The sequence below is a fragment of the Narcine bancroftii genome, chromosome 2 (genome assembly GCF_036971445.1).
Source record: "Narcine bancroftii isolate sNarBan1 chromosome 2, sNarBan1.hap1, whole genome shotgun sequence".
Lineage (NCBI taxonomy): Eukaryota > Metazoa > Chordata > Chondrichthyes > Torpediniformes > Narcinidae > Narcine > Narcine bancroftii.
Window position 1 is genome coordinate 151,523,017 of NC_091470.1, and position 13,163 is coordinate 151,536,179.

The 13,163-nt window shown below is 42.5% G+C and overlaps 1 protein-coding gene across 4 annotated transcripts in view; it reads left to right on the forward strand.

Moving 5' to 3' along the window:
• Nucleotides 1-13,163, forward strand: part of plch2a (phospholipase C, eta 2a) — a 315,314-nt gene that overhangs the window by 276,488 nt on the left and 25,663 nt on the right. For all 4 annotated transcript variants that reach the window (XM_069918573.1, XM_069918570.1, XM_069918572.1 and 1 more), the window contains 3 exons: nucleotides 737-821; nucleotides 4,232-4,378; nucleotides 5,306-5,385. In XM_069918573.1, the coding sequence (XP_069774674.1) occupies nucleotides 737-821; nucleotides 4,232-4,378; nucleotides 5,306-5,385 (312 nt within the window). The remainder of the gene's footprint in view (nucleotides 1-736; nucleotides 822-4,231; nucleotides 4,379-5,305; nucleotides 5,386-13,163) is intronic.

Sequence of the window (13,163 nt, forward strand, 5' to 3'; positions counted from 1 at the left end):
CAAAACCCAGATTGACGAGCATTGTTAAATTATTGCACCATTGTTGGTAACGCAATATGAATAAAAGTTAACATTTTTTCGTTATTACTATATTAAAATTAGAAACCGTGTTATATCAAACCCCACGCTATATAAAACTGTGTTGTACATGAAATGCCTGTGCATGTACAGTATGCATTTGCCAGTACTTGGTCCACCGGCTTCTTTGCCTTGACAATTCGTGGTTCTTTCCCACTCACACACCACCTTATATCATAGATGCTCTATGATTAGTAAGGGATTACTTAAGGTGATATGTGAATGGGGAAAAACAAAGGTTGATAACCACTGGTCTAGATACTTCTTCAGCGTTACCAGGATATGTACTTCACCTCCCCTTTAGGGAGTCTGTTCCAAATACCAACCATGTTCTGAGTGAAATAAATTACTTCTCATTTCTCCTCCAAACCTCTTACCCTCAACCTTTTTTTCATTCACACACCACCTGTGGAAAACCAATGATTAAGGCCTTGGATTGACCATCCAGGGAATGTCAGTACAAATCCCATCGCGAGCCACCTGAAAATCTTTGTGACCTGAGGTGTGAAGGAGGTTGATCCATCACCCTGTTTACTCCATGGAGTGGGTTGGGGTAAAGAGTGTATAACAGCAGCTATTTAATACCATTAAGAGCTGGATAACTGAGTTATAATGACTGGGTCCTTTATCAATGCCTTCTTTTGCATTTGTTCTGTAGATAATCGACCCTTTTGTGGAGGTGGAGATTATCGGCATGGCTGTTGACTGCTTCAAGGAGCAGACCAGAGTGGTGGATGACAACGGTAAGCAGAGTAGGTGGGGCAGAGTGAAGCTCTACACTGGCCAGGAAAAGGGTAGAGAGGTGTCTGTGAGTGACGCCCGCATTTTGGGGAATCAGACCTGACTCATTGGATCTATTGGGTAGGCAAGACTTATAACTGGTTGTGCTTGGCTAACCAAAGCGAACACTGGAATCATCAAAGCATTAATGTCTATGGAGCAAGAGCTGGGCTAGCATAGATGGCTACTTTACAATGGGCATGGAGATGTGGACTGAAGGACCAGCTTCTGTGCTCAGTGACTCTAATACAGTGCCTATTAGGGGCAAAGAGGGGGCAATCCCTCTGTGCTGAACACAGGAGTTAGTGCAGCAGTTAACGCAATGCTATTACAGCGTCAGTGACCCAGGTTCGAATCCAGTGCAGTCTGTAAGGTGCTTGTGTGTTCTCACTGTGTCTGCCTAGGTTTCCTACGGGTGCTCCGGTTTCCTCCCACCCTTTAAATACGTGCAGGGATTGTAGGTTAATTGGTGTATTTAGAGGGAGTGGGCTTGTGGGCTGGAAGAGTCTGTGGCCCTGCTGTACGTCTGAATTTTAAAAATATTTGTTGATGTGGTGACACTGACATTGCATTGGGTCAGGATTCCTTCCACAGTTGAACAGACAGGTTTGAAACCTTGAAATTACATATCAGATTTATTGCCATGAACATGTCACAGAATTTGTTATTTTGGGGCAGCATCAGAGTACAAATATTGCTTTAAAATTAGATTTAAAAGTAAGTAAATTAGTTCAAAATTAAGAGGAAGTTGAAGCAGTGTCTGTGGTTCACTGTTCATTCAGAAATCTGACAACAGAGGGGAAGAAGCTGTCCTTGTGCCACTGAGTTCTTGTCTTCAGGCTCTTGTACCCTTTCCCTAATGGAAGCAGTGTGAAGAGGGCATGGCCTGGATGGTAGGGTCCTTGATGACTGAGGCTGTTTTCTTAACACACCACCTCTTGTAGGTGGCCTGCGACATTACGAGCCCCAGTCTTCACTCTATCGCAGACAAGTTAATAACCCTCTGGAGTTTTTTCCTGTCCTGAGCGTTGGCACCTCCGTATCAGACAGCGATGCAAGCAGCCAGAATCCTCTCCGTAGTACAACTGTCGAAATTTTTTAATCACATGATTAAGATTGGAAATTTCTGTTTTTATCAGCAACTAATGCTCACTTTTGTTCTTGAGTTTTAAATCTATGTAAGTTTTCAGTTATTTACCCTACTGGCGATCAAAACCAGAACGGCACTGTTAACGTAGCGGTTAGCACAATGCTGTTACAGCACCAACGATTGGGACGGAGGTTCAAATCCTGCACTGCCTGTAGGGAGCTTGTACGTTCTCCCTGTAGCTGCATGGGTTTCTTCCGGGGAGTCTGGTTTCCTCCCACCCTTCAAAACCTTCAGGAATTGTAGGTCATTTGGGTGTAATTGGATAGTATGGGCTCGTGGGCTGAAAAGGCCTGTTACCATGTTGCATATTACCATGATCGCTATTTCTCTTGGATTCATCCAACCACCAGGTGGCATCCAACACCAGAGCAATGGTCAACTGGGGAGGGTGCCATTGACACATTTCTTCCAACCTTTGCTGGCTTCTCATAGAACAGCACAAAGATTCATCAACTTATGGGAGCCTCCACTGTCCATTAATAACCCTCTGGCATCTCCTGAAACCTTACTGGAAAGAAAAAAGCGTCTTTGTGTAACACAATTACATTTTCAAGATGTCCCACCAAGTTTTAAGTCAGTGAAATATTTTCAAACTGACATTACACAACAGCCTGTGTTTTAATAAATAACTAAACCCTCTGTTTATGTGATGTTGGTCAAGAGATAAATATTAACCAAAAGATATTTGCTGCTCTTCTGTCTTAGTTATATCTTTGCCTCCTGTCCTTCTTTGGCTTGGCTTCGCGGACGAAGATTTATGGAGGGGGTAAAAAGTCCACGTCAGCTGCAGGCTCGTTTGTGGCTGACAAGTCCGATGCGGGACAGGCAGACACGGTTGCAGCGGCTGCAGGGAAAAATTGGTTGGTTGGGTTGGGTGTTGGGTTTTTCCTCCTTTGCCTTTTGTCAGTGAAGTGGGCTCTGCGGTCTTCTTCAAAGGAGGTTGCTGCCCGCCAAACTGTGAGGCGCCAAGATGCACGGTTTGAGGCGATATCAGCCAACTGGCGGTGGTCAATGTGGCAGGCACCAAGAGATTTCTTTAGGCAGTCCTTGTACCTTTTCTTTGGTGCACCTCTGTCACGGTGGCCAGTGGAGAGCTCGCCATATAACACGATCTTGGGAAGGCGATGGTCCTCCATTCTGGAGACGTGACCCATCCAGCGCAGATCCAGTTGCCTCCTGTGGACACTGTGGAACCGGCTTAGGTTCTCCAGCAATTTTGTGTATTTACTGCAATCACAGCATCTGCAGTCTTTCTTGTTTCACTCTGTTGTGGTTTTTGTCTTTATTATGAATCACCAGCAAGTAAGACTTTTGGGGCATAATATACATTGTATATCGGGGTGGGCAACCTTTTAATTTTTAATTTAGACATAAAGCACAGTAACAGGCATTTCAGCCCACAGGTCGGTGCCGCCCAATTAACCTACACCCCGGTACATACCTGTGGGCCAAAATGGCCTGTTACCGTGCTGTATGTCTAAATTAATAATTAAAAGGTTGCCCACCCCTAAATATCATAATAAACTTTAACTCAATCTATCTACATCCAATAACAGAGTCACAATATCTTTATCACAAATTATCCTTGAAACAAATATATGCTCAATTTCCATAACTTAATGACTGTCTTAAGGAAGTACAGTAAAATCCCCGGTTTCCGGCTTCCATGGAGATTGGTCAATGCCAGATTAGTATATTTTCCGGATACTTGAGACTCACTCTTACAATGCCTAACTAATACCCCTGCATTAAGAATAAACAGTTTAAAAGACAAAAATACTACACTGTACTTATACTGAAACGAATATAGAAACCTTAAAGCATTTTACTTTACTTTCAGTCACATTCTTTGAAAACATTTAACCGTCTGCACATTTCTCCCCTTCCATGGAGCCGCCCAAAAGACAAACAAAAGCATTATAGATAATTAACCCCCCCCCCACCCCCAAGTTTACAGATAAAGCCTTGACCGGGGTGACTCTTACTAAGCAGGGATAAGGAGATGCTTTAAGAGAGTCACCCCAACAGCGAGCGGCATCAACCAGCTCTTTGGGAGACACCATTATATTCCATCTTTATTCAAACAGTTGCTAGGAGCAAAGCCTGACCAAGCTGGTTGCTTGAATTCCAGACACCAGGAGGTTTACTGTATTTAATTGCTGTTCACCCTGTCTCTTGCTGATCGGTCACATCTGATTGGGTGATGTCCTCATGTGATTGCAGGGTTTAATCCAATGTGGGAGGAGACTCTAGTGTTCACACTGCACATGCCTGAACTTGCTCTTGTCCGCTTCCTAGTCTGGGACCATGATCCAATTGGTCGAGATTTTATCGGACAAAGAACTTTGGCCTTCATCAGCATGATGCCTGGTAAGTTCAGGATTGGCTCAGGGCCTTGGAAGAGATGCCCAATATTTGAGTATTTGTACAGATTGGTTCCAAACAATGGGGCTACATGTTGGTGCTTTAGAGGACCCTCGTGGGCTGAAAGCCAACATTAGCACCAGTGTGGTCTCACCTCTCCTTGCTGATCTCCTTGAACAACAGAAAAAACATCATAAGCTTTTCCACAGAAGACGAAGAACAACGTGGGAGTTGAGCCAAAAAATGGTGATTTTCGAGAGGAACAGTGGGATTTAGGAAGGGAATTCCAGAGGAGTTTTAAGCACTTCCACAAATAGCTGATGCCATTCTCAAAGGGAGCCTAGAATCCAGGGTTGAAGAAAGGAAAGTTGTAGGACAGGAATACTGGGTCTGAGACACCACAGAGAGGGAATGGGCCAAGGAGCTATCTGGATGCAAGGACAAGGTCTTATACAAGATTGAGTGGAAGGAGTTGAAAAGAGTGATTTGATTCAGGCTTTGGGGAGGAGGGAGTCATCCTGGAGAGTCCTGATGTGACTGAGTTGGGGGCGTTCTCCAATCACTGGTGGGAAGGGCCTGAGGTGGAGGCTGATGGTTCCAAAGGTTATGGTTGGCGATGTTCCAGAGGTGGGAGTTGACGATGTTCCAGAGATGTGGGTTGGTGGTTCCAAAGGTTGGGGTTGGCGATGTTCCAGAGGTGGGGGTTGGCAATGTTCCAGAGGTGGGGGTTGGCAATGTTCCAGAGGTGGGGATTGGCAATGTTCCAGAGGTGACTTCCGTCCTGACATATGTGGAGAAAATTCCAATCCCAACCATGCCCACTGGCTCGCCACTTTGGATCACGGTTTGGGTCCAGAAGTCCCCTTCACACCTCCTCACGCACAACATGCAGAGGGCTATGTTACTAACTCCCACTTCCTTCGCTCTTCCCAGGTTATCGGCACGTGTACCTAGAGGGGATGGAGGAAGCCTCCATCTTTGTTCATGTGGCTATCAATGACATCAGTGGTAAGGTGAGTGTACCTTGCAGGAGGTGTGAAGGGCGTCCTGTCTCGGGTGTTCAGTCCCCACCTCTTTGTGAGGGTGAAGCTGATTTGGTTTTCCTTCATTTCCAGCTTCCCAATTCATATTTTAGTATTGCTCTAGTGCAATTGTCAATATTCCTTTATTGTCATGTAATGAAAACAGTGCAATATTACACAGAATTTGTTTTCATCTGCAATAAGGCAAACGGATTTGCCATCAGCAGAAATTTCCTGAAGCACCTCTTACAGTCAGAGAAAGAGAAGCAAAAGAGAGTCCCCTCAGAGTCCAAGTGTCCTCTGGCACGCCAAACCATCAGCCTGAGCTCCAGATATTAACCTCCGACACAATCAGGAAACCTTCAGTGCTCTCGGCACCCTCTCGCATCCCAGTTCCACTACCTGGAACCCCTTCAGCCAGTCTCCAGCAGCCCGCAATCTGGTGTGAATCCCTCGACCACATCGCCAGCAGACCACAGCCTGCATGGGTTCCTTGCCTCGAGTTGCCACAGCCCTCCGTCTGTGTGTTCTTCAGCTGCAGAGCCCCTCGCTGGCCTGCCACCATGATCACCGTCCAGCAATTTGTCTCCTCTGTTTCTTCTTCTCAACCAGGGGGTGTTCTCTCTGTTTTCTGGTGCCTTGCCCCAGTCCTCTTCTTCCCCCAGAGTCTACAACCCCTTGTGGCTGCTGCTGATCATAAGCGCTGCCATCTTGGGTGCAGACTCCGTGTTCACAGGATTTTTAACTAAAACCTTCATTGATTCCATTAACAGGCAATTCTAAGCTTGTACAGAGCTGACAGCAGTCTGACTGGGCAGTTGGACCCCTGCCCCCTGGGAGTGCTGTGTCTCCGCTCCTTGCTCTCCCCAGGTTCCTCACCCACTCCAGCAGCACCACCATTTGTTCAATCCCAGACCTAGCCCTTTTAAGCACCCAAGGATACACCAGAGAGGGTGCACTGGTATCACAGCAGCTTTGGAACTGACCTTGTGTTTGAAGTCCATGGGTGACACAATGCCTCATCCTCTTCTTAACTCAGTACTGGAAACAGGGAGTAGGAGCAGGCAAAACTTGCTCAACCAAACATGGGGGAGGTGGTGCAGGAGTGATCTAGCGAGGATCCACAGCGTGGAGGGTGAGGGGCCACTTTGAAATCTTCACCTATTGACGGTGTTTATTTTTTCAAGAATGCCTGTGATGATTTTGTCCATTGCTTTATTTATCTTTCAAAATAATTAAATTTAGTCCAGCCTGTCTGGGCTACAGTTTCACTGTTCCCTTCCTGAATGTTTCGATGTTTAGACAGAATATCTCCTCTGTGTTCTAGAAGACATCCAGGCTTTTACCCTTCTGTGTTCCAGATGATCACCGCCTCCCCCACATCACGGGGTTATAGATCTTTATGGTCACCAACGTTTTCCAGGAGACCGTGTGCTGGCCCACCCTCTGCATTCCTCCAGCAGCTTGTTGTTCTGTCTGTCCATGTCCCCACGTCCCAGATGAAAGCTGTCACAACACAATGACAGTTATGAATCAACTTTGAAAGGAAAATCATTCACAGCTGCAAAAACTCTCAGCAACTGAACGTGCATTTTTTGAGTTTGAAATTCTGCACGTTGAGGATGAGCTCCTCTTTTCCGAGCAATTCCAATGAAGGACATTGCTTCTGCTCATTAGGCTTTAACCTTTGGTCATGTCAAGTGCGGAAAAGCTGGAATAATACCAGCTATTCTGATCCCTCTACTGTGACTCCACTGAGAAATCATCTGAGATGTGGGAGAGTGCCAGATAAATATGGCCTTTCATTTCTCTGCTTAAAATCCTTAATAAAATTCAGGAAACAGAGTGCAGAATCTATTTTAATTAAGAGACATCTGCGTTAAAGAAGGCATGAAGTAAGGTGATGATTAAAATCAGTCTCATTCACTCAGTTCTGTCGGAGGGAAAAGGGCTTAAGCAAGACACCTGGCAGCACTGCGAGTGACAGAAGGACTGGATCTAATCAGTTAGTAGGTAATATTTTTGAGACAAATGGAAATAGATTTTTTGATGGTGTGCTCCAAGATTAGATCACAGCTTTAATCTACTCCTCCTTAGAGATGTCTCTATATGTCCCTTTGCTTTGTTCTAACAATGAAAGCACAAAGCAGATCTGCTAGGCTGCCAAAACCTGAGCTGAATTAAAAATCTAGTGTCATCTTAGAAAGAGAAAGGATGTTAAGACACATCAGGATGGACGAGCAGTATATTAACAGCGTTTTCCATGTGGAACTGACATCCTAGTTTTGTTCTTTTTCACACATCATTCAGATTGTTAACATTTGAAGAAAGAGATTATTATTTTTTATTTCAGAATCTGTTAAACATTCTCAGCGTTGTACTTTTCAGTTTTTCCCATTTGTTTTGTTTTGTTCAGTGATAGCATGGGGATCTCACTTGCAAGCCTGGGTTCATTGTCCATTGCTTTGAGGTGTTGGCTGGTGCTGAGCCACCCTTCAGTAGGTAGGCCTGGTACTCCCAGAATGATGTCGGAGGGGACGTTTCGGGGTCCTGACCCAGTGATAACGAAGGGTCCGTGGATTGGTGCAGTCTTGAGAGGGGACCCTGCAGATGATGATGTTGTCCCTATACCCTTTCAAATTGTGAAGAATCTGGCTTTGGGACTCGCTTGGGGAGAGGGTTCGGAGACAACGTGTGCGTCAGAGCATAGTGCAAGCACAGTGAACCAGTGGAGTGGATTTCCCGGCTAATTGAAGGGATGCTGATCAGGTTCTGACCATCTTCTGACTGGGCACCCTTCATCTTTTTCAATATTTTTATTGAAATTGAAGTACCATGTTAAAAAATACAGAGTGCATAGGAATACGTATTAAAAGTTAAAAAAATCACTTCCTTTAAATCATACCAGTTCGTCCATGCTATCCCGCATTCTTAATTTGGCAAATTATATTACAATAATATTTTATTATTATTTTTAAAAATCTAAACCCACTACCAAAAATGAAGGTGTTTGGCAAGGAGAGAAAAAGGAATTCCTAATCAAAGTGATAAATAACCTTAATGGTCAACACTTCTGCATTCATATTGAGTCAGATTCTGAAAATAATTCATAAAAGGTTCTCACAGTGTTTGAAAATTTAAATTCAAATCAGAAATTGAGCATCTAATCTCTATGTTAAACATGACATGGCGTCACGTAGCCATTGAACGTGAGTAGGCAGAGCAATGTCCGCCTGCCTAGGCCAGAAGAGAAGTAAAAGCTAATATTTGTAAATCAGATTCCACTCTCTCCAACAATACCAAACAAGGTAGTGACGATTAGTCTTAAAATTAACTTTAAAGAGTACAGAAAAAGTTCAAAATATTTCATTCCAGTATTTCTCAAGGCTCTGGGCAAAACATATGAATTAACATCTCCATTGTTGTATCTATCACAGCGAGGAAATACATCCACATAAAAACAAGATCATTTGACTTTGAACATGTGAGTTCTGTGGTCTACGTTAGGAGGGAGTGATAGGCCATAAAGATGAGGTATTAACATTCCAAGTTTCTTCAACAATTAAAAGCTGTTGGTCTTGTTCCCAGGCTTTTTAAAATTTTATCTAAAGGAGCCTTTGTTATTCCCAATAACATGCCATAAATATTAGATATTGAACCATTATAAAAAGCTTGTAAATTAAAAATTACCTCTATTAAATTCTTATCAGTGCTCTTAGGAAATGTATGTAATTTAGATCTCAAAAAATCTCTAATCTGTAAACATAAAAATGATTGTTTGGTAATCTATATTTAACTGACAGTTGTTCAAAAGAAATAAGCCTTCCTTTGATAAATAAATCATTAAAACATTTAATGCCTAATCTATACCATTCTTTAAAAGCTATGTCAATCATTGACGGTTTAAAGAAATAATTAGAAAAAATAGGACTAGAAAAAGAAAATCACATTAAACCAAAATGTTTTCTAAATTGTATACAGATTCTCAGTTAATTTTTTTTAAAGACATGGTGTGGATCCAAGAAGGGAAATAATAGAAAATTTTGTAACAGAATTAGATTATTTTATATTAACTGTAAAGAGACAATCTTTATACTTAATATAATATAATCAAAGTGTAAGATTTCGTATATTGACTGCCCAAGTCTGGGCACCCTTCAACCAGATGGCGTTAGCATTGACTTCTCCGGCTTCTGTTAGCTCTTCCCCCACTCCCTCCTCCTTCGTCGCCTTTCCCCCAATTCTCGTTTTCTCTCTCGCTCTCCCCCCTTTTCCCTCTCTTCTTCCAAAATCAATTCTCAGCTCTCTTCTTATCATATCCAATTAACATTTTTTTGGTTGGCCCTGACTCCTGCCCCTGCCAGCCTTTATTCAGATATCTTCCTGTTCTTAGCTTGTTCCTTGAAGAAGGGCTCATGCACGAAATGTCAGCAATAAATCTTTACCTCCTAAGGACACTATGAGACCAGCTGAGTTCCTCCAGCATTTCTATGTTTTTGCTGATCAAGTGGTCTGCATTGACCTGGATAGCATGGGGCTGCTTGACAATTACATCACCACCTCTCTAGACAAGTGAAGGGTCATTTTCACACAAGCTAATAGATTGCTGGGGCTTTTCCATATTCCTTCTTGAGAAGGCCCTTTAGGCCAGTCAAGTCTATGCTGGTTCTCAGAGTAATCCAAAATGTCTCCACTAATTTTCTCTGTCACTTATTTTCCCATCAATTGCCACCAGAGTCAACCACTTACTGTGCCCCAACCAACCTTATTGCTTTACAAATGTGTGGAGAACCTAGACCATTCAGGTGGTCACAGGCTGAACATTAAACTTCACACAGACCAACACCAAAGGTCAGGATTAAACGTGAAACACCTGAACACAAGAACGAGCTCTGCTGGTTGTACCAATGTTTGGGCTCCAATTCTCCACAAGAAAAGAGAAGCCCAGTAGATGGTTTATTTTAGCTGTGAGGGGCATCTACTGGTGAAAACGTAGAGAATTCAGGGAGATGACAGAACAACAGACAAAATAGACTGCAGATGCTGGAATCTGGCACTATAACAGAACTCAGCAAGGCAGACAGTATTTGTGGACGGAAATATGTGCTCGTTGATGTTTTGGACTGCATCAGAACTGAAGGAAGGAGAAAGATGACTAGCATATAGCAGTGGTGGGAAGTATCAAGAGCTCTCTCTAAGGGGACTGCAACTCTCATGAGAAATTTTAATCTATATATTGATTGGATACCAAATTGGCAAGAATATTTTATGAAATATTGGTTCAGTCTTAGTATGATATGAAACTATCTGCCTTCAGGCTGTTTTAGATTTGGTCATGAGTATTGAGGATGGATTAATATGAGATCTGGTGGTTAGAGATTCCCTCAGGAGGTAGTGACCACATTATGATAGAATTCTATTTGCAGTTTGAGGGTGAATAACACAGGATCAAAACCACTGACTTCCTATTAAGTAAGTGTGATTCTAATACAGGGTAGCATGAAGATGGACTTGTCGAAGGTGGTCTTGGGAAATAAGCTGAGAATCAGGCCAGTACCATAGATCAATCTGGATCAGTGTGAGGGAAGGTCAAACAAGAAGGCTGAGAACTGGATTAATCGTCAGATACTTAACAGTGTGGAGGAACAGAGGGACTTTGGGGTCCAAATCCATACATTTCTCAAGGTTTCCGCACAGGTTGATAGGATAGTTAAGAAGCCCTATGGGATGCTGGGTTTCATTAATAGGGGGATTGAGTTCAAGAGTCGAGAGGTCATGTTGCAACTCTACAAATCTCTGGTGAGACCACATTTAGAGTATTGTGTTCTGTTCTGGTCACCTCATTATATGAAGGATGTGGAAGCCATGGAGAGGGTGCAGAGAAAATTTACCAGGATGTGGCTTGGATTGGAAAATAAGTCGTATGAGGCAAGGTTAGCAGAGCTGGGACTTTTCTCTTTGGAGTGAAGAAGGATGAGAGGAGACAATAAAGGTCTACAAAATTCTGAGAGGCAGGAGTAGCAAACATCAGAAAACATCTATACAAAGTGAAGGGAAGAAAATTTAAGGAAGACATCAAGGGTAAATGTTTTTTTTACACAGAGAATTATGGGGGCCTAAAATGCCTTGTCAGGGATGGTGGTGAAGGCCAAAACATTAGGGGCATTTAAGAGACTCTTAGGCACATGGATGGAAAAAAAATTAGAGGGTTATGAGGTAGGAAGGGTTTAGTATTTTTTGGTAGGAATATTTACCCCCTCCATAAATCCGTCCGCGAAGCCAAGCCAAAGAAAGAAATATAGGTTGGCACAACATTGAGGGCCAAATGGCCTATACTGTGCTGTAATTTTGTTTGTTTTATAAACAGTAGCACATATTCAATCAACTGGTCCATAAAGCTCAGCAGAAACTTACCCCAATTAGAAATGGGACACCATGAGAAAGAGGCACAATCTGTGGGTTTTCTGGATCCTACGGCAAAAGATTAAAAAGTTTATGTAAAGTGAGAAATTTGATTATGAGAGAAAACCTGCACATGATATCAAAACAGACAGACAGAGTTCCGTAGATATATAAATAAGAAAAGGGCAGCTAAGGCAGGTGTATGATCTCTTGGTGAATTAATAACAGGAAGCAAAGTGGCAGATACAGAATACTGAATCAAAGTTTTGAACCAATCTCCACCTTGGATGACACTACAAATATCCCCAAGATACCAGATGGGAGTCATAATAAGGACTAATGTAGAAATCCTCAGCACATGAGATAAAGAATGATAGAAACTCACAGGGCTAAAGGCAGACAAATCACTGGGACTTGATTGCCTGATCACAAGAGATTTGAAGAAAGGAGATAGTGAACCCACTTGTTGAAATATTTCACAACTTGCCAAATTCCTGGAGGGTTCCAGAAGATCAGAAAACAGCCAATGTTCTGTGTTCAAAAAGGAGGGAGCAAGTGAGGAACTATAGGCGATTTAATTTAACATCTATTGTTGGCAAAGTGTTCGGGTCAATAATTAAAGAAGAAATAACTAATATAATCAAACCTAGTCAACAAAGGTAAGTTGTGTTTGATAAATTTATTCACATTCTTTAAAGGAGAACATGTAGATGTAGATTATTTAGATTTCCAAAAGGCATTTGACAAAGTGACTCAAATAAGGCTGGTACATAAACTAAGAACTCAACAGATTGGATTGGAGGCAAGAGTATTAGCGCAGAATCAAAACCGACTGTCACATGGAACAAATGAGTTCTTTTGTAGGTATTTGCGTTGGTGACTTGGAAAAGGGAATTAAATGTAAATTTCCAAATTTACCTGTGGGATGAAAAGAGGTGGAAATCTATGTTGGGATGATATCAGTGTAATTCTGGGATGAGGACAACATGATTCTGCAAAGAGAAATTAAGCAATTGGACAAAAGTTTGGCAATTGAAGTGTAAGCTCATGCCCTTCAGTAAGATGAATCATTAAGTGGATCATTGTCTAAATGTAACTCAGAGATATCGAGCTGTTCTGGTGCATGAATCACAAAATGCTAGCAGGCAGGTTGAAGAAGTAATAAGGAGGCAACCAGCATTAATTGAGAAAAGGTTGGTGTTTAAGTACAGGGATATTCTGCTCCTATTATGGAAGGAGTGGAGAGGCCACACCTGAAATTCTGTGTGCATGTCTAGTCCCCTTACCTAAAAAGGGATATTGTAGCTTTTCAGCGATTCTTTTCTCTCAGACCTCATCCTTTTTCTACTTTTCACTATATTTTTTCC